This window comes from Saccoglossus kowalevskii, chromosome 14 (genome assembly GCF_978046115.1).
Source record: "Saccoglossus kowalevskii chromosome 14, keSacKowa6.1, whole genome shotgun sequence".
NCBI lineage: Eukaryota > Metazoa > Hemichordata > Enteropneusta > Harrimaniidae > Saccoglossus > Saccoglossus kowalevskii.
Window position 1 is genome coordinate 9773583 of NC_140654.1, and position 24370 is coordinate 9797952.

The following is a 24370-nucleotide window of genomic DNA, read 5'->3' on the forward strand; positions in this document are numbered from 1 at the left end:
ATGTATTAGTCCGCTGAACACTGTTGAACACTAAAGTCAACATTTATTTTTCAAAAAACTCACATAATTTTTTCAAATTTGTTTCATAACATTTGATCAAGACCTATAGCCAAATTGTGTCCATTTAGTAAAATTAAAAAGTGAAAATTACCATAATAGGTATTTTTCAATAAATTTTTTAACTAATAATTCATTTTTTCACTGGCTATAGGTCTTAATAGCTTTGAGAAAAAATGTATATGGGTTTATTTCAAAGGATTGAAGAGCTGCAACCTGATTTGACGAGTTAAAGGGCGACGGTCGTCGCCATACCATAATACCATTACCATAATAGGTATTTTTCAATAAATTTTTTAACTAATAATTCATTTTTTCACTGGCTATAGGTCTTAATAGCTTTGAGAAAAAATGTATATGGGTTTATTTCAAAGGATTGAAGAGCTGCAACCTGATTTGACGAGTTAAAGGGCGACGGTCGTCGCACTGTGCATGTAAGACATTTGTGTTGATAAAAATTGATTTTCCCACAATCCAACGCGCTCTTCTAATGGAAATCACAAGTATAAGACCTGGGTGAGACTTGCACTAATTACCGCCGGTGATTCATTCAATACCTTCTAATCATCTAAAAAACACCTAATTAAAGCTTGGTAACATCTCAGTTTGTACTCGTTGATCTGCGTCAAAGTCACAGTCAAAGTCGCCACCTTTGTCTATACAAGACCCATATATCTCGCGCATGCGTGGCACGACGACTACCGTCCTTTAACATTACATTATAGCTTACCCTTGGTTGATTTGTCTATTTTGGTCACATATAGCATGAATTTTTATTTTAAATTACGAAAAACAATCAACACAACATGAATGTTTGTGTATGTTCACAAATTAGGGAATAGTTTGACACCATCAGATCTGACTACAAAACAAAATGTACAAGTATGATTAGATGAGAATTATCTTTTAAAGATTAAAATAATCTTACTTAATTTTAAATAATATATTCATTCTCAACAAATGCAAGGTCATGGAACATTTTTAATTGGAATAATTGTACATGTATAAACTATAATTTTGATTATATAATAACTAAGAAACCCATGATGATTACACAAAAACAAGACACGTATTTTATCTGAACTGAATATGACAAAACCAAATAAAAATTCAAGAATTAACCATTTGAAAGCTACAATTTTTCCATAAAAAATGTTGGCGCAAGGTTTTGCTTATTTTCAAGTATTTTTCCATGATATTTTGAACCAATTTAACAAGTATTCTACATCAAAATTTTGGAAAACATCTGTGAAAACTTTGGTGCTCAAAGGGTAAAAAAAAAAAAAAGCCTACCGGTATTAAAATATAGCTTTGGAGCTTTCAGAAAATATATAACAAGACAATGTGCTACTGGTTGTGCTAATTAAACATATAGGTGGCAGTACAGACACATTGCAGATATTTATGTCGAATTGAGAACAAAAAAACAGCATGATGATTCGGTACACGCATATCTTACAGAATGACACTCTGATGAGTTTAACTGTTCCTGTTTGAAGATGGGTGAGCTTGATATACATTCGGTTTGATATGCTTCAGTCAGTACAGACAATGTATTAAATAAAAAAACATAGGAATGAAAACACAAAACCATTCAGTGTATCTTGCATGAAGAATTGATATCCTGAATCAGCTGGCAGCTCGACTCTTGGTGAAAGAAGGCTGCCTTTCGTGTGTCACGGTCGTGGAGGAGGTGGCATGAGACCTGAATCACCGGATGTCCTGTGACTCTTTGAGGATGATGGTTGCCATCGTCTATACTCAATAAATTCAAATAAATATTCTTTGTTGACTGGATACATTATACTGTTGCATACAGCTGAAACAAAATTTCCAAATTACCTGATTAATTAAATGCTAGAAAGGACTGAACAATCTTATTTTGGCTGAATGGTTTAGCCCTAATTAATACTATCACTATCCGTTAAATACTTAAAAATACTTTATTTTCACTTAGAATTATATACGCTATTTTCGCTGAAGGAATGCTCAGTGAAAATAAAATCCAGCGAATATATCTAAAATTCTTATATTTTACATTCAACTCATCAAAAAAAATCAGTGAAAATAAATTCCATACAAAACACCCAAAAAGTCTTTTCAGCGAAAATTAATTCCAGCTAAAATAAAGTATTTTACAGTATACCGTACTGTGTCGCGTTATCGCCCAGGGTCCTCAACTAAAAAAATCATGATTTTTTAGGGAGGGCGCGTACTCAAACACCACCCTCGAACAAAAATGCAAATGACAATTTTGATTCGCCATGTGACAAATGGAGGGAGATATTATGTCTTTGAGGGAAAATAAAATTACGAAATTAGTTGTGTCGTCATTGACTTTTACAATGAAGAAACAGAAATGGTCACCAAAAATATGCACATTTTCTTACAATAATAATTACGTACCACCCAAATTTACGAGATTAAAAATATTGCATCATTATCTCCACTGACGAATGTGTTGGATCGTATGCAATCGCTCGATGAAAAACACTTTCCACCATGATTTGACCTGCCACATCGTCCTTTGACATAATGGGTCAGGTCTGTTATTAACCAATCAGAATACTGTGTTGTACCGACGCAATTCTTCAGAAATTCCCGAAGACTTTCTGGTAACACAGTGCAGAAGTAAATTATCGATGTCGAAGTACGATCTGTTGGAATTGACTTTTGTGAATAAGCAACATAGTTTTTTCAAAAAACTGGTAACTAGCAATTTTTTATAGGTAAACTGAATATGGCATGAAATATTTACCGCATTTTACTTTCATTAGCAGGTCATTGTAGAAGTGTAGTTTACGCACGGTTACCGTGGTCTACACATTCACAACGTATTCACGGCGGTTGATATCCACACTGTATCATATAAAAGCAATTACCAGTATTCGTTAAGCAATGATCAAAGACCAAGTTTTAAATTAGTGGTATTTTGAAGTGGTGGGTGCTTTGCCGAATGTGACCCAGAATATAAAAATTGTACAAAAGTAGAGGGTGGGCGCTTGACAAGGGGTGGGCGCTAACACGGTCCAGTACGGTAATAAAACAATTAAATACATTTAAATTGTTAAACACTAAAAAGTTATGAACAAAAAATTAAAGGGCATTCTTTAATTCAATTAAATCAAAATGTGGGAATTTCTCAACAAAAAAAGTTAAAATAAAGAAGTTAGTTATACAAGTTTTATAGCGATCAGTTAAATTTTATTAGAGTTATCACACCTACAAGTAAAGTTGGTGATGACGACGGCAATAATGACAATGCACGACAGTCATTTGCCCTTACTATGAATTATTTTTCACTTCATTACGGACAAATAAAAAAAAAAAAATGTGTCAAATGTTGAAAATTATACTGTATAATATACTGTTATAAATATATGGACAGTTACAGAGACTAAAACAATAGCCCATGTCACAATGATTGTCTCACATATGAAAATTTGTGCTTACAACTGGTTTTTAATCCGTGTCGAAAACGTGCACAGAATGGTCGTTTTGTGCACGTTTTCGACACGGCTTATCAGCTACCTCAAGTGCCAAATCCATGAAATAAACAACCAATGTCAATAGAGTAGCCTAGGTGTTAAAAATGGATTAAGTACTGGCAAACCAACTTCTGCATAGGTATGTTTCTAAACGCTTGCTTTTTAGCTGATTTAGTCATCATTTTTGAACTCAGAAGCCCGCAAAACCTGATATTACATGTGAGAACGAAACAAATCCGTCGAGATTTTACGTTTTCCCGTAAAAGGGATGCTGGCTGTTCCCTCTCTGGACTCCCTCCCCGCGTATACTAGTACTGGTACTACCATGGATTAGTACCTTCCATGGTACTACCAACTCTAACCATGTCCCCATTTGGTGACGCATGTCAACTATAAATGGGCATCAATACTCATTTCGCCCAATATTTCGCTTTTATAACATTTTATAACATATCACTTAATTTCCGACCGGAAACACGACCATGTTTTTATCCCTTTTTTTTCTCACTCGCTTATTAAAAACACTGACCGCTTGTTCAAACACTGAACACTGGCACATGAGTTGTCGAAATGGTTGTTTTAGTGCTAAAGTTTGAGGATTCAATGAGTATTAACCATTATTTAATTTCGAACGACACTTCCAAACCATCATACGTACAGCGGGACTGTGTTGCGTTTGAATCCAGGGCTGCTATATCGTTTCAACAACATGATTATCGAGACAATTACGTGATACAGGCAATGCTAACTCCTTAGGGCAGAGAGCATATACACCAGGAACATATTGATGCCACGGCCATGTATTTAAAATGCGAGCATGCAGACGGGCGATATTTCTGGGTTCGCGCACTCGAAAAAATAAGCGAAAATTATTCAACAGGCGGTTGCAAAAGCGATTAAAAATGATAATCGAAAAGCAGAAGCGAGCAGGAGGTTGGGTGAAATTAGTGCTGTACATTCAGGTCCTTTGTAAAAATACGATCGGCCAAGATCTATATCATTCTGAGGCACGCTAGAGACAGACAAAATGCAGTTTTAAATATTGACACCGTTTGTATTTTTTAAATGAGTCAAAAAATAAATAAATTGTATGCTGCTTAAGCGATGATGGATCGAAACAGACTCGTTTTGCAAGTTTTAACGGCTACGTTCTGCTGAAGATATAAGACTTCACTTTCGGAGTTATTACCGAAGATAATGTACAACAGCAAAAAACAACAACATTTGGTTATGTGAAATAGAGTAGCATTCATGTAGGTTCAATCCGTACTGATGTATCGTCTATTTCGTCAACCGAACGTTACTACCCGTACCGGCTCTTCGATTATTATAATTGCAAATGTCATTTTTTTCCAGAATCAATTGGGTATAAGTACGTTATTTTAGAATGATTTTCATTTGGTTTCACCAAAGACAATTGTCTTTGGTTTCACGTGATAGTTAATCTGATTTATCATATAGCATTACAAACAGGAAGTCCTCGGCATGGGTCAGAGTACTAGTATACCCCAGACCACTCGTTTTGATGAATGGTCTGGGTGTGGCTTGTGGGTAAGAATAGAAAATGAATTTCGGTGAGGTTGTGATTATTTGGATTTTTGAGAACGGATTTTTACTATTGAAATGAAATTATCACGTCTAGGGGTGAATTGTTAATAGGTGAAGTGATGTTAAAAACATAAGTAGTTCATCTTCTTGCGTACACCGCAACAACAAAGGTTTATTTTCTAACACAGATCTCCAGTCAAGAGGGTGGCGTTTGGACGTAACCCCGGAGTTAAACCATAGACAATATAGTAGGAAGGACAAGCAACTCCAGCGATTCTATTGTAGCAGGGTAGGCTGGAAAAAAGTTAAGCGGATTTAAACTAACCGTTAACATAAACTAAATATTTATTTCCATTTCTCGTTAAGGTAGAGATGCCTGACAGGTATTTTGATTAGCTAATTAGGCAACCAAGATGACCTCCCTTGTCCACAAAACTATATACAGCCAAAACAAAGTCAGCTTGGACATTCAGTTGTGAGACATGACAAAATAAACGGTGCCAGTGATAGATTTCGCAAATGAAAGAACAAAATAAACGCAATCAAAGGCGCCGACCACGCGCGTTCGAAATATATAGAACTGACGAGAAATTTCGCCTGCATCTTTCACTCACACAAACGCACACACATGCTATTTCCGTATATTGAATACGTTGGTAACGGAAGGGACAAGTTTAAATCATCTTTGTATTAACACAACTTGAAAGCAACAGTCTCACACTGAATATATGTTTATAAATTATCAAACTAAACAATCAATGAAGCGGACTGCGTAATTTCGTTGATGAGAGTCGCCTACGGTATTCCATCGGTATTCTAAATGGCCGTTGCTGATCACGAGTTCCCGTGTGTAGATGATTTGCTCGATGACGGTAGAAATGATAGTGAAGAAGATCCAAACGCAGTAGACACAGCAATTCATGTTAACAACTGTGTGTGTGTGATTCAGAGCCCGGGCATCAACATCGAAAATAGCGAAGATTTGCATTTTCTTGATCGTCACGTAAAAGAAATCCTTTGAAACACTAACAAAAAACCGAAAATAGTGAAAATATAATAATAAAGACAATCGTGCCTCATTTATTCACAAGTATTCAAGTTACTTTGTTGAAATTATTAATAAAAACAGGGTATAACGTAGGTAGACGTGCATTCAGGCTGAAAAACTGGACGTGTAGTCAAGATGGCGACAGACGTGAAAGCGGAAAACGGAATGAAAGTCTATTAAAAAAATGCGAGACAGACAACAACAAAAAACAAGTGTAGTCAGTGAAAATAACAAAATTTGACGATTCATGCATCATGAAAACAATAATATTCGTGTATTTTGTCGAATACGGGGTACAAACTTACACATGCATTCCGTTTGAAAGAGTGTGAATAAGTAGTCAAGATGACGACAGACATGAAAACGGACGGATTGAAAGTTAATTTCAAAATAAGTGCAAGACAGAGAACAACAAAAACCGAGCACAGTCGGTGGAAAATAACATAATAAGAAGATTCATGCATCATAAAAACTAAAATATTCGAGTATTTTGTCGAAAAACGGGGTACAACCTTAGACATGAATTCCGGTTGAAAGAGTGTGAGCTATTGTCAAGATGGTGACAGACGAGAGAACATACGAATTCAAAGTCTGTTTGAGAAAAAAATGCGTGGCAGAGAAAAATAAAAAACGAGCATAGTCGGTAAACAATAACATAATAAGATTCATGCACCATGAAAACAAAAATATTCAAATATTTTGTCGAAAATGGGGTACAGACTGAATATAACATGTACGGAAACATTACTGCCGTCTGAAACTAACTTTTAATTTTATTCAATTAATTAGTGACATCGCATGGAAGTAAATATGACGTCATTGTTTACTTGCTCATCATAATATTCCAGCCCTGCTTACGTTGGGCATACAGCGTTTGACATTGGTGTTACTATACTACTATACTGTCTATGGTTAAACAGGGCCCAAATTGATAGGGAGTAAAACACGGAAGTGGAAGAGCTGTCCATGCATTGACCAATCACATAAGAGCTCACAAACACCAACGAAATATTTGTTGTTGTACTTAACAAAGGGGTTTGGCACTAAAAACAATGAAACGTTTATAGGCTTAACGTTGGATTTAGATCGTGTTATAATCCAAATCCCCTACTAAGACTTGTAAGCACCAATTTTCATATGCAGGAATACCATTTTTACACAACATAAATAATATACATAAATATATACATGAGCAAATGCTGTGATCTTACCGACTGCTGTTGATTCGCTGTTTGGAAAACTTTTATCTGTTCGTTCTCTCATAAATGACCAAGACTTTTTCTCAGAATCAAATGAACATTCTATAATTTTATTGTCATAAGCTTTGATTTCCTTAGTGACCTGTCAATGAAATGATTATACAAGCATTACTAGTATATGATATGAGAGGACATTAAATCTGCACTCAAAGATGTGTGGCAAATGTGTAAATATTTCCTGCTCTTGTGGTACATGTATTTTGTTCATGCATGGAAGGTAATACTGTAAAAACTGTATTAGAAGCTGTGACTTCTATCAAAATGGTACAATGCAACAGAGGGAATGCGGCTTCTATTAGAGCATCTACACATATGAGAAATGGTGAATTTTTGGTTCTCAATTGTTCAAAAAGAATGAGTGTAACTTCTATTAGAAATGACGCTTCTAATAGAGATTTTACGGTAGGAGATGACAGAGGAGTTTCAAACCAGATGTATATCTTTTGTTTTAAGCCTATTTTTAAGTCTATTTTTTCGTTACAACCCATCATCACTCCCACTTATTTACTCAACAAAATAGGTTGGACTCAAGATTTTTGGACTGAAAAAAAATCTTGAATATTAACATAATCGCATTACAGGAATGTTAAAGAGGAACCATACTATAAATAGAGGCAAGATGGCCACCACAATTACTATGCTAATCCGATCCAAGCCGCTCCCATCATGGCGGGAGCTCCGGGAAATGTGCCATTTACGATGTTTAGAGATCTACGGGGGCATAAATATGTACGCTAGCGACTACACTCATCTGGTTGGGCTTATGTATAAATGTTGTTGTTTTCGATCAAAACATGCCACGACAAGTACAAATCCAGAGTTTAAATTGGCGGCTAATATATGCAAAATGCCTGTCAATCACAGTTTGAGTAAGCGAGCATAATAAGCATTCATTTACATAGTGGATGGAGGCGTAGTTAAAGGCCCAGGTATACTATAAATACGGTCCTAAACAATAGGGATTATTTCCTTGCTTGTCACGCTGTAGTAAACAGCTCCAGCCAAGCCCCGGTAATAGCGCGTTTTCTCGAACTTACAGGTCGATTATGTCGTGCCAAAGTGGATGCATGTGACTATGAATATCACAGCAGTGACTGTATGTAGTATTTAAGACAATAAATAGTGTACGAGCTGAGATTTTGGCGGATAAAAGTCAAAAACTCGAACCGAGGAAAGGGACACGCTACTAATCTGGAATAATTAACTCCTGTCAATCAAAGTCACGTGATGTTGGACCGCTGAAACAGGGTGCGTCATAGGCTATGCAAGTGATTAACAACACTCATTAGCATAGTCACACATCCAATTCACACTTGCCCGGGGCAAGTGAATTGGGCCTTTAATTACCCATGAGCATGTGGTGCAATCCATGGGATTGAGCGGTTCCCCTTTAACCAAGGAGATAAATTAGAGCTATCATGGAACAGGGAAGAACAATAGCATCCACTCTCTCCTCTCCTATTACCTACCATAGTACATGCATAAATAGAGGCGGTGTCTATGGTCAAAATAAATCATATTTTAATGATCTAGTACCAGTATTTAATAAATTTCATTTTTATTTTATATGGGTTTATTTCATAACATCAATAGACCCAATAATTTATAATTTATCATTTTTCTTATCATACCTTAATTTCTGAAAATGGCATATCTCTTCCTCCAACGTACAGATAACCATGTGTTTCAGGTAGCATACTGCAGGTAGATAACAATACAGTAACTTAGTAAAGTAAAGAATGCTAACGTACATGTATCATTTTAAGCAATATGTAAGTCTGATTTGAGAAAGGTGATAAGTGAAATGGTGGTGTGTCTCAGTCTTTCATACACTGAGTAGAGAACATACCCTGGTTTCTGTACTTTTTGAACTTTTAATCTGAAGTCTACAGAGTTTAAAGACGGTGGTTTCCATTTCAGTGTTTGTTGACATCTACCTGCTTCATATGCCTGCAGAAAAATAAAAATAAAAATACTGTAAAATTAAATTTAAACATCAAGGTTTGAAACAGTAATGATCCAGATAATATAGTCTGTCATCTTGATTTGAGTCAAGGCCCAGATATCTCTAACACTCTGTAGTGGGACATGTTAGAGTATTGTCAGCCAAATCACAAAACAAAATTAGTGGCATGCATGCCAGAAAAAACAGATCAAGACATAGCCACATTTAAACACCGGCAAGGCAAGCATCTGCTAAAAGTGTTCTGTCTTTGTGCATACGACATTTAAACACTGGTGAAGTAAGCGTCTTCTAAAAGTGTTCTGTCTTTATGCATTTGGCATTTATACACTGGTGAAGCAAGCGTCTGCTAAAAGTGTTCTGTCTTTGTGCATATGGCATTTAAACACTGGTGAAGTAAGCGTCTGCTAAAAGTGTTCTGCCTTTGTGCATATGGCATTTAAACACTGGTGAAGCAACTGTCTGCTGAAAGAGTTCTGTCTTTGTGAATATGGCATTTAAACACTGGTGAAGCAAGCGTCTGCTGAAAGTGTTCTGTCTTTGTGCATTTGACATTTAAACACTGGTGAAGTAAGCGTCTGCTAAAAGTGTTCTGTCTTTGTGCATTTAACATTTAAACACTGGTGAAGTAAGCGTCTGCTAAAAGTGTTCTGTCTTTGTGCATTTAACATTTAAACACTGGTAAAGTAAGCGTCTGCTAAAAGTGTTCTGTCTTTGTGCATTTGGCATTTAAACACTGGTGAAGCAAGCGTCTGCTAAAAATGTTCTGTCTTTGTGCATTTGACATTTAAACACTGGTGAAGTAAGCGTCTGCTAAAAGTGTTCAGCCTTTGCGCATATCGTATTTAAATACTGGTGATGCAACTGTCTGCTGAAAGTGTTCTCATTTTGTGCATATGGCATTTAAACACTGGTGAAGTAAGCGTCTGCTAAAAGTGTTCAGCCTTTGCGCATATCGTATTTAAATACTGGTGATGCAACTGTCTGCTGAAAGTGTTCCATCTTTGTGCATATGGCATTTAAACACTGGTGAAGCAAGCGTCTGCTGAAAGTGTGCACATGGCAATCTCAATCACCTCATGCAATAATGACAGTGTTTACTTACATCTGGTACAGGTTGGAATATAAGACCATCAGTTTCATGTCCACATTCTTGTGCGAATTTACCATCAACAAGCTAAAAAGAAGGCATATATAAAATGGGTACTGAATGATTATTAATGCAGAAATGCATGTAGGTATGAAACCTCAGTGAAATTGTACAACATGCATAACACACCGCATGCATCCATGGAACCATAATGCATTGCAATACATTATTGTATTTCACTGCACTGCAACCCTTCCAGGAACCATAATGCATTGCAATACATTATTGTATTACACTGCACTGCAACCCTTCCTACAACCATAATGCATTGCAATACATTATTGTATTTCACTGCACTGCAACTCTTCCTAGAACCATAATGCATTGCAATACATTATTGTATTACACTGCACTGCAACCCTTCCTACAACCATAATGCATTGCAATACATTATTGTATAACACACCACATGCATCCATGGAACCGTAATGCATTGCAATACATTATTGTATTTCACTGCACTGCAACCCTTCCTAGAACCATAATGCATTGCAATACATTATTGTATTTCACTGCACTGCAACTCTTCCTAGAACCATAATGCATTGCAATACATTATTGTATTACACTGCACTGCAACCCTTCCTACAACCATAATGCATTGCAATACATTATTGTATTACACTGCACTGCAACCCTTCCTACAACCATAATGCATTGCAATACATTATTGTATTTCACTGCACTGCAACTCTTCCTACAACCATAATGCATTGCAATACATTATTGTATTACACTGCACTGCAACCCTTCCTACAACCATAATGCATTGCAATACATTATTGTATTACACTGCACTGCAACCCTTCCTACAACCATAATGCATTGCAATACATTATTGTATTACACTGCACTGCAACCCTTCCTGCAACCATAATGCATTGCAATACATTATTGTATTACACTGCACTGCAACCCTTCCTGCAACCATAATGCATTGCAATACATTATTGTATTACACTGCACTGCAACCCTTCCTACAACCATAATGCATTGCAATACATTATTGTATTACACTGTACTGCAACCCTTCCTACAACCATAATGCATTGCAATACATTATTGTATTACACTGCACTGCAACCCATCCTGGAACCATAATGCATTGCAATACATTATTGTATTACACTGCACTGCAACCCTTCCTGCAACCATAATGCATTGCAATACATTATTGTATTACACTGCACTGCAACCCTTCCTGGAACCATAATGCATTGCAATACATTATTGTATTTCACTGCACTGCAACCCTTCCTACAACCATAATGCATTGCAATACAAAATTTTAATGCTATCAGTTAATTGTTCTTCAAACCAAGCAAGTGCTGTCTCAAGTCTGTTAACAACATTGATCGTCGTAGGAATTTCTTGATTGTCGTGGGAATCGTCAATGTCACTTTCACACAGCGTATCAGTGGGTGAATCGCGTACTGCTGAAATGATTTCTTCGCCCGTCATTGAACAAGTCACTTAAACATCACTGGAATTCACTTGAAATTCACTGTCGATATTTACCCACTCTCTGGCAATATCCTCTAAGTTTTCGCCACTGACCTCTTCGATGTGCTGCAAATCTCTGACGATCTCTGACAACGGGATGTCGTCTTCATCCAACTCTGAATCATCATCATTTTCCAAGTGGTCATCGACTGGGAAAATGGCGGGCCCCAGGCTTTTTTTCCAACACTTGTTTACCATTGATGACGTCACCTCACTCCAGGCTTCACCGATGACGTAGATCATTTCTTTGAAGTCCAAAGTTTTCAAAAAATCTTGCAAATTTATGACATCCCGGGTAACGATTTCGTAAAGCAGTTTTTTGCAGTAGCGTTTCTTCAGTGCAGAAATAATTCCTGCGTCCATTGGCTGTATTTTACTTGTTGTGTTTTTCGGAAGAAAAACTGTACGAATCTTGCCCTCTTGTGTACAAAGTTTAGTGACATCAGGGTGGGTGGGACAATAGTCAAGAAATAGAATTGCCTTCTGCTCCAAACCACGCCATCACAGAAATGATCGTACCGATGGAGCAAATTCTTCGTGGAACCAATTCTTGAAAAGTTCCGATGTCATTTTTGCTGTGACTGTAACTGAGGGGTAAAGTTTCTCGGTTCACGTGTTTCATGCAGCGTGGGTTCTGGAACTTGCCAATGCACAGGGGGACGCAGTTTGTGTTCCCCTGACGCGTTCGTACCAACAAGAATTGTTACACGGTCTTTATACTGCTTGTATCCTGTCACTCTGTCCTCTTTTTGTTCTGTCGGGTAAACACTTGAAAAAGAGTCCGGTTTCATCGGCATTGTAAATTTGATCTGGACAGTATGCTCCTGACTTGACAATGTCACAAAGTTCTGGAATGAACTTGGCAGCCGCCGTGTCATCGAAGGTTTATCTTCACTGGAAATTTTCAGAGCGCGGACACCATGTCGATTCTTCCACCGATAAAGCCACCCCGTAGAACCAGTAAAATTGGAATCAGAACCATGCATTTCTTTGGATAACGTGATTGATTTTTCCATAATCATGGGGCCGGAAACAGGGATGTTCACTGCCCTTTGTTGTTCAAACCATAAATAAATTGCCTGATCAAGATCGCCGTCATTTGCCGTTCGCATTTTCTTTCGTTTCAGACCTTCCTGCTGACTACAGTTGTGAGCAAAAGCTCGCAACTCCTTTTCCTTTGCTTTGAATGTTGATATGCTACTCTTGGCAACGTCAAAGTCACGTGACAGGTTTGCTGCTTTTTCGCCAAGGCTGAGACGATGATGATACAGAGTTTATCATTAATGGACAGAATTTTTCGTTTGCAGGAGAGTGTAGAAGCCATAATAAAACTGGATAACGCTGGAATTTAAGATTATGATGAGAAACGATGTTCACTGAGTAGAAACTCGAGTAAGAGTGGTTCTCCATGGCAAATGAGCCCTCTTTTAAAACAGAATTCATAGATATGATTGGACCAGCAATAAGCAGAAATCACGATAAAGTATATCAACGAAAAATGCGAAATGGCGCTGATAATGAGGTGTGATAGTCCGCCGCTTTGAAAGCAAACATGTCGATGAAAAGACGTAAACCCTCTATCGCACCGCACCAAAGTGAAAACAGATTGGTGTGAGTATATGCTAAAGGATCGTAAACAAAAGAATAATGATGTAAAAAGAATACTACCATTTATTAAGTGTAGGAGACAGCTGAGTGACGTCCAGATTTGCCGGAGCTGGTACATGTAACCTGTTACCTCATTAATATGCAGGGGACATACAGTATGTTCGTTATATCCAGAAGTTCATTATAAAAGAGTTCGTTATAGCGAGGTTACAGTGTATGCAAGTTAATTGAGCAGATTAATTTAAAACTAATATCAGGACATTCCTAATGAAATGTTTTTCTCGTCCAGTGATGTTGATAGATGGATATTGTAAATCACTTTTGATATAAGATACATAAACAAGCTGATAATAGTTGCATGTAACTAGTATGAAAATTTCTAATAACTGCAGACTATTATCCTTCATTGATTTACCTACACAAACAGCATATATAAATACAGTTGATTCATATGTAAATTAGCTAATTAATATGTATAGAATGTTATAAACTTTTATTAAATATTTGTCTGTACAAGCAGCAAGCATGTACAAAGTTTCAACCTGATATACAAGGACATTCTAGAATCAATTAATTAATAGGCAAATTATTTAATTAAAATGCACAAATCGGTTCAGTCATGAAATTAGACAAACAGTACACTTTACCTTCACAGCTGTTGTAACATCCCAGAATGGTTTCGCTCTGATACCAAATGGTTCTCTAGTTCTGTCTATTCGTCCCTGTTTCATCCATTCATGACGGACTCCAATTATCTCTTTATGAATACATAGCAACCGCCTCTCAAAATCAGTCTTTCCAACAGGCTGACCCTGAGAAATAAAACGAGGCAATAAAAAAACCATACTATTTTGTGTGTGATTTCTTTAAAATTGAAAGGACATGTTCATCTATCCTTCATCTAACCTTCAAATATCTAATGTAGTTATAATGCAAGTGTGAATTGCCTGGTTACAAAGTTATGAATTCAGATTGAGATGGACACGTATTTCAGATGGCCAATCTTCATCATTGTGAGATGCTGAGAGATGCTAAGATAGTTTTCCAGTATTTAATAATATTTGATGTTTATATGCCAAAAGCATATTATGATGTAATACTTGAGCAACTTGATGGATCAAGTCAGCCATCTTGGGTTGACTGGCATCAATCTCCAGTAATGGTTACTTCTACCAAGTTTGTCAAAATTTTAGTGTATGCCGACACTAAAACAGACGATTTTTCGTTCACTGTGCAATTATGCGTAATGAATTATATTTAAAGTGTAATAATTTGATTTTGAACATAATTATTATTGCTCAATGTCAAAATGCCAAAGTTCACCATCAAATGTGTATAGCGCATTATCAAGGTTGAAAATATCCCAGAAATACTTTCATTTAGATGCTCCTACGTGTATGACTCAGTCTATAACCTTTGTTTGTCCTATTTTTAAATCGATTTCAAGTATCTCAAAAATACTTTTGAGTCGAATCTGAAGCGATATCAGATGCTACTGCATGTATGACACTATGTACATTGTTTGTTCTGTTCCTACCATCGATTTCAAATATAACCGAGGATCTTGATCTTGCATCGATGGAAAATAGTCTAATGCATTACACTTGCACAATTGCATGAATGAACAGATAAAAACCAATCTAGGAAGGAGTATGTAATGTGTGAAAAAAAATTCTAATAAAGAGAAATTCATTTTTATTAAATCGGGAGGGTCGTCACCTGCGCATGTGTGGAGTCCCAAGTGACGATAACAACATACGCTGAAACGCAAAAACTCATGAGTAGACACTTGTTTGTAAACAATGACACGCTATGGCCATCTGACGCATGCGCAGGTGACGACTTCCCCGCTTTAACTTAATATGATAGCATGAAGCTAAACACTTTTTACAATAAGAATAATATGACACTAACCTCAAATGTAATGATATCATATATCAAATATCGTGGTACTGATTGTTGATTGACTTTATCAATAATCATTTCCTGCAATAGAGAAATCAGAATTATAGTACATAAGTCAAGATAGATCACGCTGACACTGTAAGTACTGTCAAAAATAAACATAATGAAATGTCATATTCGTGATCATGTGTAGATAATGTGAATTTAAGTTCACTTGCCCCAAAATTTAAAACGTGAGCAAAATTGCAAGGACGTTTTGGTGGGAACAAATAAAATATTCAAAGGGTTAAATACTGAAAGGTTCTGACAATAGCAAATTGTCATCACAGTTTTTATGAAATTGGAATTTGTGATATCACACATTAACAATAATTATTATTTTTTTCAATTCTTACTTGGAAATTGTATTCATTAAATGCCTAGATTTAATTAGCAAAGTTTAGATACATGTATCTGGGAGTCCAATTATTATATTCTAATAACTACATTAGGCTGATACATGTAGATGCAATAATCCAAGAGAAATGTGCAAGGGAGACTATTGTTTTCTTCTACACCATGTAACAGTCTGTGTCATGCACATCTAATAGCAAATCCATCTCATAGTTTTAATATTGCATTTTTTTGGGTGATAGAATCAAATCTAGCTTTCTTGGTGAAAGAAAAACAAGCTACCGTACTACTTCTAAGGTTAGAAAACTAATGCTTACCCCATCCAGTAATGTATTTTTAATATGACCATTCTGTTTTCGCTGTGGAAATACAAGCTGTGGGACGGCAAATACGGCGTTATTTCTGTCAAACATGTAAATTTCACCAGGACCATCTATCAACATCATATACCTAACAAAAAAATCATATTCTGTTAACGTATCACATTCAGTTACAGTTATAATCTGCACCGACCTTATTAGTAAATGCATATACCAACCATTTTTTCTTGTCTAGTTCAAAATAAAATACACTTTGTACATTTGCAAGTGCAAAAACTACATTTCAAATAATCACAAAATGCTAAAATTATCAAAATAGAAGGCACTCTAAAAATGCAAACTTCCACCACAGATGCTCAGTACTTATCCATATAATAACATATACATGTATCTCACAATAGTGAAGTATCCTTCAATAAAAGACAATTGGATCTAGATCTAGATCCCTCCTCAAAGTACTTGTTTGGAGGGCAACCCATGCTAAAATGCCTTTATTTGTAACTTGTAGTTATCCTGCTTATGATGTTCACAAACAATTTAACAAACCCAAAATTTCAGTTAACATAGCAAGCAAATCCAGATCACTCTCAGGATTTAATGTGTTGGTTCTTTTTTCTTCAACACCCTTCTAACAATCATGAAAATTGATCCACAATTATCCAGTTCACAGACACTAAAGTTGACCACCATTAATATTTACTATGTAGGCATTAGTGGAGTGAGTAGAGCACTGTACAGATTAGATGCACTCACCTGACACCATCAGCTTTCCAGCTAACTTTATAAGGCTTGTTGTGTAAGAAATGAATGTTTTGTCGATCCATTGATACAGGCTGACTACCGGGAAAACCATTCCTTTAAGAAATACAAATTTCACTGTCAAACTAATACCAGTGTCAACTTTCCTTAACTTTCATAAAGTATTCATGTTTCTTGTTTGCTCATCCAATCTAAAATAAGGAATACATGTGTCGCATGATATGTATGCGGGAATGCCATCAGTGCAAACATAGACCATATTCGCTATGGTTTATACTGGATATAAAAACATCACCTTGTTTTGTGAACTACCATATTTGTCTTCAGTTAAGCGCCACCTTCAATTAGGTGCCAGTGCCATGAAAATATTGTATTTTACACCCCAATTAAGTGCCAGACAGTGTTGAAATTTTGGCACGTAATAATCGTGAATTGGCCGCCGGCGGATCAACTACTGGACCGGTTAGTAGCGATAGAAGTGATCACGGAAGTCCCTCACAGTTACTGTATGATGGGCTTTTATGCAAATTTTTTTATAATCTCTATGTCTCTTTGGTTTACTGTAGAAATAGAATATATCCGTGTGGTTTTTAATTTAGCGAATTTCGCAGTAAGTCCATAAACACGAAATTAAAACTACGCGAAAATGTTATTATAATTACTACTGAGTAATAATCGCAACTGTGGAATGCAGCATGACTGGATTTCGCTATCGTGATCATTTAGGGTACTACTAAGCGATGCATTTCTGTTGATCGTACGGCAAAATGTGAATGTTTTCTAAAGAATGATAATTTTTGTATAACTTTCCAGACTGTCTGAAAACAGGTCATTTACTTAGTATTTAAAATAAAGGCTTCAGTGACTAAGCGTCAGACTGTAATGTAAAATATTGCCAAGAACGGAGCAAGAACAATGGCTTGATGAAACACAGTTACCGGTACTGGAACTTGAAGTGCTTGAAATAAGCGCCATTTGAAACAAAGTTGCTCAAATTTAACCACAAATAAGCTCCACTACGAAATGAAAGTGTAACCAAGTGGCGCCTAATTGAAGACAAATACGGTATACTGTAACTTATGATGAAATGTCAAAATGGTTACAAACTCAATGAAATAACTATTAGGTACTGTGACAATTCTCCAGGGCCCAGCAGGGGTGTTTGTGGAGGATTCACTGGACAGTTTTTAATGGAGATGTGTGTAACCACTATACCTCACCACTTCATAATTATTACAGGCAAGGTAATAACATCTTTCTATCCATGCATGCCTGATATCTTTTTTCAGAATCATAGAAATACTGGCTTGGCAAGTCAGTCATTTTAAATAAGGTAGCAAGGCAAATGGATGCGAGAAGTTTGAAGGAAAAGTCTAAGCTAACAACATAATGCTCTTGGGATGAATAGGGCTACACAAATTTAAGGATAATTTTTTGGATCAGATTCATAATTGTCAAAAAACAACTCAATATATAAAATGTTACATATATTTTTTGTACATAAAATATAAATCTAATATTAGTAAAATGATGATTATATAGTACACTCAATATAGAAATGCCATTTTAAATAGCACAGGGGCCTATAGAAAGCAAGTGGTGTTGTTAAGTTTTGATATAGTTTGAAAATATTTGAACTATTCATAAAATAGAAAGAAAAGTGATAGATAAATTCATTATGTACCTATTTTATACCAACATCAAATATATTATTGGCTCAACTCACCCTCTCCAGCCACACATGTCCTGGCATTTTCTCTGTAATTGCATTAACTTGGGTTGTGTAGTGAACTGAGTCACTCCTTCAACACCTTCCATAAACATGGCATTCTGAAGAGAAATCAGATCATATTTTAAATACAATACAATACAATCTGCCATATGCAAGTAAAATAATTTTCCAATATTTTGACAATAAATATCACAAGTTTATAGTAGTTGATTTTAAATAATGAAAATAATAGTGTAAAATATGCATTAGCCGAAATGTATGAAGTATGGGCTCTACTATGGTACACTTTATATTGAGAGCTGGGAATATTCTCTGAATTCATTGGGGGCATTGTGAGAGGATTACAGTCCCAGTCCATGTTTGAATATTATGTAAAAAAGTATTTTACTGGTGTTGTACACAGCATGTTCGACCAATATTAATGGTATATTAAGGTTACTAAAATAGAAACTACATCATTATACTGATCACACTCTTGCTTTTGGTTATGACTTGAAAATAAAATTGTTCAACAAAAAATTACAAATGGAAACAGTCCATAGCATCGAGTTCTATGTAATATGCATGCCTGAATCTTGTAGGCATCTTTTCACAAACTAGGATGCAACAAAAATTGTATACCGGTATGTGAGATTGAATGAGCTATTTGTTATTGTGAATACTATACACCTTTGCCTCGGTTAAAAATACCCCAGTAATTGCATCATGTTATGTTCAACAATGGATACATGCACCTTGTGTCAAATACAATGTTTGTATTCAATTGTATGCTGTATGATGACCATGACTCATTCTTTCATTCAAGCTACCTGACTGTGATTCATCCACGGAAGTTCTATCACGCCATCTTCATTGACTTAATTTTAAAATGTGGAAACTCGTATTGATATAATTTACTCTGCTGCAGCAGAAACATTACCGTATTATTTAATTCTCCCCTTCGTCTTTTTCTTTGGCCATCCCGTGTTGATCCATCTTCATTTCCATCATCATCCTGTGTGTCGTCAAACTCTGTGACCAAAACAAAGAAATATTGTTATTATAATCAGTAGGACATCCATCTGTAGGGTATCACTGGATATCACAGTGAAATTCCTTAAAATTAGTTCCTGTCAATGCCCTGCACTTTATGTTGATTCTATATATCAGAATGTAGCCACTACCGTAACACTTGTATGGAACCCTGTCTAGTGTAAAAAGGAAGTTTGTTCCAAACACATAAAATTCTGATTTAGATTGAGAAACTAATTTTTTCTCAAAGCATTACAGCTGAAGTAGTCAATTGAAATATACTGGTATTTTGATTTTACCAAAAGCAATACATTGTATTTGTAGAACCCTAATATTAAAAAAACAGTTCAAAAAAGGGATACTCGTATGTTGCATGCCTCATGTCAACTACACTACTAGAAGGAATTGTACAGAATATTATTACAAAATTGTATTGAAATACTATAATTACCGTTACACCAGTCTGGAAGCTCTGGAGCAGCCGGTGCATCTTCTTTATCGCCATAACGACTGAAAAGTTCCAGAATATAATGTGCTTTATAGATTCCTGGTGGTCTAGCTTGGGTGAAACTTACAACAGCTGCATCAATGCTGAAAATAATTAAATGAATAAAATAAATAAAGTCATGGCATAAAATTACAGAGTCATGAAATGAAATCATTTTTAAGAAAAAACAAATGCATATTAATATGCAAGACATGATGTATAATGGAGTTGTGAAGTTCGATTGAATTATGGCACTGGAACAGCATTCATCAAGATCCTATCATATTAAATGTATACATTTTCATGCATTTTATAACACTAAAATTGGCTGCCATTCAGCCATCTTAAATCGGATCTACAAACAAATACATGTGCAACATGATGTATGTATAAAGTTTGAATGTGATTGCCAAGGCATGTCCAGGGTACAGGTGAATGATGAATGAATAGATGGATGCACGAACGGATGCATGTCAATCCATGAGAACAATCACCAAATATTATCTATTATATTATAGCATTATCAATACCAGTGAATTTTAAGGCATCATTGCTGCAGATTATTCACAATTAATGTGTCCCATTATTGAGGCCCTGTACCATGGATATAAATAGAATGTTGTTTTTGGTAATGAATAAAGTATTCAATTTTAAAATCGGCATCAAATAAAATAGTTCATTGCCAATAACAATGGAGTTTAATATTGCAATAAGACAACTGTGCAAGAACAATTGTAGCATTCCATCTAGTACACGCACTTCTAGATTTTGCGACTGATGCTGCTGTCATGGTGGCCGCCTGACTGGGTTGCCTGATCATGTATTGTCGATGAACTAAGTTTACCCTAGGGTGTTTTTAACCAAGTATATGCGATAAATGAATTTGAAGTGTTTACAAAGCATGAGTACACATAGGTGAATTCGTTCTGCTTTTTGTAGTGAATTGTACTACATTATTTACAAAACAAAATCAACAAAAGACCAATGTGACTTGTATTCTCAGCGATGTTTCAACAGTAAATGTCACATTCTGCACAAACTAATGAAAGTATCCCTGTTCACTGGTGTGTGTTTCATTCATATAATCACATTGAAAATTCTAGTATAGCTTACACACGCAGGCTTTACAACCATGTTCAATCCAAACCCTCACTATACAGCAACAATCTTGGGGAGGTTGTGTATTCAAACTAGTGTAACGCAGTGCCAGGCTGCAGACAGGCATCTGAGATGGCATACCCATGTACTGTTCACCAGTGCAGTCACTACATTGCTATTCAACATCACACATCAGTGACTCAAACACTCATAATGTAGTTTCTTTCGGATTTTGTTTTGTCATACAAGATTGTGAAAATGAATTTCAAGAATGATTAAATTATGCAGATTCAGAGGCAGGTGACTGTGAACTTTTCTCAAAGTTTTCTGCTTTATGGTGGAAGAAAATCCACTGGTATTGACAACTCAAGCACACTTTGTGCTCCATATAGGTATGTCACCCAGAGTTCGCTTTCACCCATTACGGGTTGGCGGGTCATCAATTATTGTTTAATTATACATTATATTTATTGGCCAGGCAGCTTTTTCTTCAATTATTGGGGCAAACAGATAACTTGAAATATGGCAGGCTCTTGTTTTAAGATGAAGTTGATGTAGATATTTACAGAAAATTAGTGTACTAACCTCCAATCTAATTTTTCAACTAAATATGCTGCAATAAGAAATCCACTTCTGTTGAATCCATGTGTGCAATGAACGCCTATAATGTCTAATGGATTTTTAGCTCGATATGATGCACACATTTCAATGAACACTCGGGTCTGATCAGGAGATGGTGCCTCTCCAAACCTGCAAAAATACTCAAATCATTCTACAAAACAAAGTGGGTAGTAAAACATGTAGTCATACATTTATCACATAAGTACTACATTTTATTTTAGGTGAATCACCTTTGAACCTGTTTATGGTTTTTCAAAAACTTTAATTATTTTAACAAATAAAAGGATGTCGATAGAAATTGGCTCAGTAGATTGTTTCACAGTGGAAAATTAGGCAGGCCTTAGGCTTAATTTTAATCCCAAAGTTAGGATGGCCCAACTGCAGTATGAACTACCGGGGGTAGTGCCAGATAATGTTTGCCAGTTTGCGATCATAGTTGTGCAGTCTCAAAACCTTTCCATACATGTATTCGCAAAAAAACTATGGCTGTGGGTGGATTCAATTCAACTGCAAAAAGAAACAAAATCCTGCCATCCATGATTCAAATTAGTTACGATAACTCCAAAACGATTTATGACATTATTGCAATGATGCCAACTACGTCAATAACAAGATTTGCTAGGTAAGTACAGAAAATCCCTGACATGCCACAAAATACAAAACGATAATTCTTACCCTCTGCACTGTAACTTAACATGTTTCATGCCTTTACTCTCAACTATAGATTTATCATAAAATCTGGTTGTGTTTGTTAAATCAATTAACAGTCCCATTTTCAATTTCATAGAACTTAAGTATAAAAATAACATATCAAGACCAAATCTGTTCTCTTCAGGTATCTGGTCATCATATCTTGAGCTGAGTGGTGTTTTGAATGGAAGAAAAGTTCCTGTGAGGAGAAGTAGAAGAAGAAATTACACTATTCATACACACACATGTATGTGACGTCTCATGAGCCGACATTAATTCATAACAAGAACACTACTGATAAAGTAAGACATAGTGCCTGGTTTATCTCTTACATCAAGAATTTGCACATTGATCATAGGGTTTTTTTTCCAAATTCAAATGAAAAAAATCCAATTTTCATAATTAATTCAATTTGGGGAAGATAATTAATCAGAAACCAGTGCAAGCGAAGCCATTAACTTAATTTCAGTTCAAATCAATTACTCTCAGTGTAACAAAGGCATTTCCTTTGCTTTTATATTATATTTATAAATTTCACAATTCAAACTGAAACTGGGGTTCTACTGGCCAATTGAATAACAAGTAAATGCTTTCGTACAGCATCATTGATTGGCTGGTTGGATTCAACTGCAATTGAAATTTATAAATACCGATATTTATAAAAAAAGGGAATTTCTTTGTTGTGCCGAGAGTACAACAAACCTATTCCCTTCATCTTTATAAATATTTATCAGGATGAACGGAATGGTTCTTTTGCGTCGAGAGTAGAACTGAAGTTACAGTTACAGCTACAGTCCTTGCAATATGCTGTGTTTTATATGAAACCCATAACAACGTATACATGTACAATGTTTATAAAATGCATTGTTTGTTTGCACAAAATCTGAACATGCACTGCACAACTTCAATCCAGCTAATTTAATTATTAGAATGTAATTTAGTTACAGTTTATTTAAACTGTACCTAAAATAGCTTAAATCGTGCAATACTGTTTTTTATTAAATTAAGTATTTTTCCAATTCTGTATTTCATAGACAACAGAGTTTATTCATTTGCCATTAATTTATATTTATTATGTAAAATTACTAGCAGATAGAATTCTTGAAATAAGAACAAACCTGCCACGACTTGGCCTTTTCTTGGACAGTTCAGCCACCGAGGTGGTATTGACATTGTGTATACTGCAGTACAGTATCTAGAAAACAAAGACTTTATTTCGTTCTTTAGGAAACAGTTATCTTAGCACAAGACTGGACTTTCTTAAAATCTTCTGGTCAGACTTGATTTCAAATTTCCTGGAAAATGCTTACTCGAACAAATACTTCGCGAACAACAGTAATGCATTGTATCGGAAATCCCCGCTCAAATCTGTCGTGCGATATTGTTCTTACATGCGCTTGTAGTAGAATGCTTCGATTTTCATCTATTTTGACACACAAACTGCCACTGAGTATCCAGTTCCATTTTGTGAATTAAAAATCAGAACAATGTAGTCAACATACAGTAGAACTTCAATGCATTTCAATATTACCTTGCTGTTTCTAAAAAAAGAACAACTTCCGGTTGTCACTGGTGTACATACTTTGTAACGTCATATATTATGTTCACTGAAATCGATGACGTACCAAACACGTTTGTACTTGTCCGTATTTGAAACCAGACCACTTAGCCTTGTGCAAATTCATAATTTTGAGTATAAACTCCTTGAACACATTGCTCTTTTTTTAATG

At 35.7% G+C, this 24370-nt stretch overlaps 1 protein-coding gene across 2 annotated transcripts; it reads right to left on the reverse strand.

Annotated features, from left to right (window-relative positions):
* Window positions 1-1018: 1018 nt before the first annotated feature.
* LOC100369688 (mRNA-capping enzyme-like) lies at window positions 1019-24293 on the reverse strand. Of its 2 annotated transcripts, XM_085507885.1 has the most exons (16): window positions 24172-24293; window positions 23759-23835; window positions 22626-22839; window positions 21915-22079; window positions 20196-20335; window positions 19653-19744; window positions 18728-18831; window positions 16996-17097; window positions 16240-16372; window positions 15539-15610; window positions 14272-14436; window positions 10469-10540; window positions 9250-9350; window positions 9032-9098; window positions 7353-7482; window positions 1019-1876 (listed from the first exon to the last, which is right to left on the reverse strand). In XM_085507885.1, exons 2-16 carry the CDS (start codon window positions 23811-23813, stop codon window positions 1734-1736), a joined length of 1755 nt encoding a protein of 584 aa, XP_085364011.1. In that variant the 5' UTR covers window positions 23814-23835; window positions 24172-24293; the 3' UTR covers window positions 1019-1733. The 2 variants fall into 2 exon arrangements, with proteins under 2 accessions (XP_085364011.1, XP_085364012.1); XM_085507886.1 differs by lacking the exon at window positions 1019-1876 and adding an exon at window positions 5769-6118 and having other exon boundaries at window positions 23759-24293.
* Between the last annotated feature and the right edge of the window lie 77 nt (window positions 24294-24370).

Bases quoted from the DNA above. Each gene is read 5' to 3' on its own strand.
- LOC100369688 (XM_085507885.1), bottom strand. From the start codon at position 23,813: ATGTCAATACCACCTCGGTGGCTGAACTGTCCAAGAAAAGGCCAAGTC. The intron at 9,351-10,468 runs GTAAGTAAACAC...ATTTTTCTGCAG, and splicing joins TATTCCAACCTGTACCAGAT to GCATATGAAGCAGGTAGATG. The intron at 9,099-9,249 runs GTATGTTCTCTA...ATCTACCTGCAG, and splicing joins CAAAAAGTACAGAAACCAGG to TATGCTACCTGAAACACATG.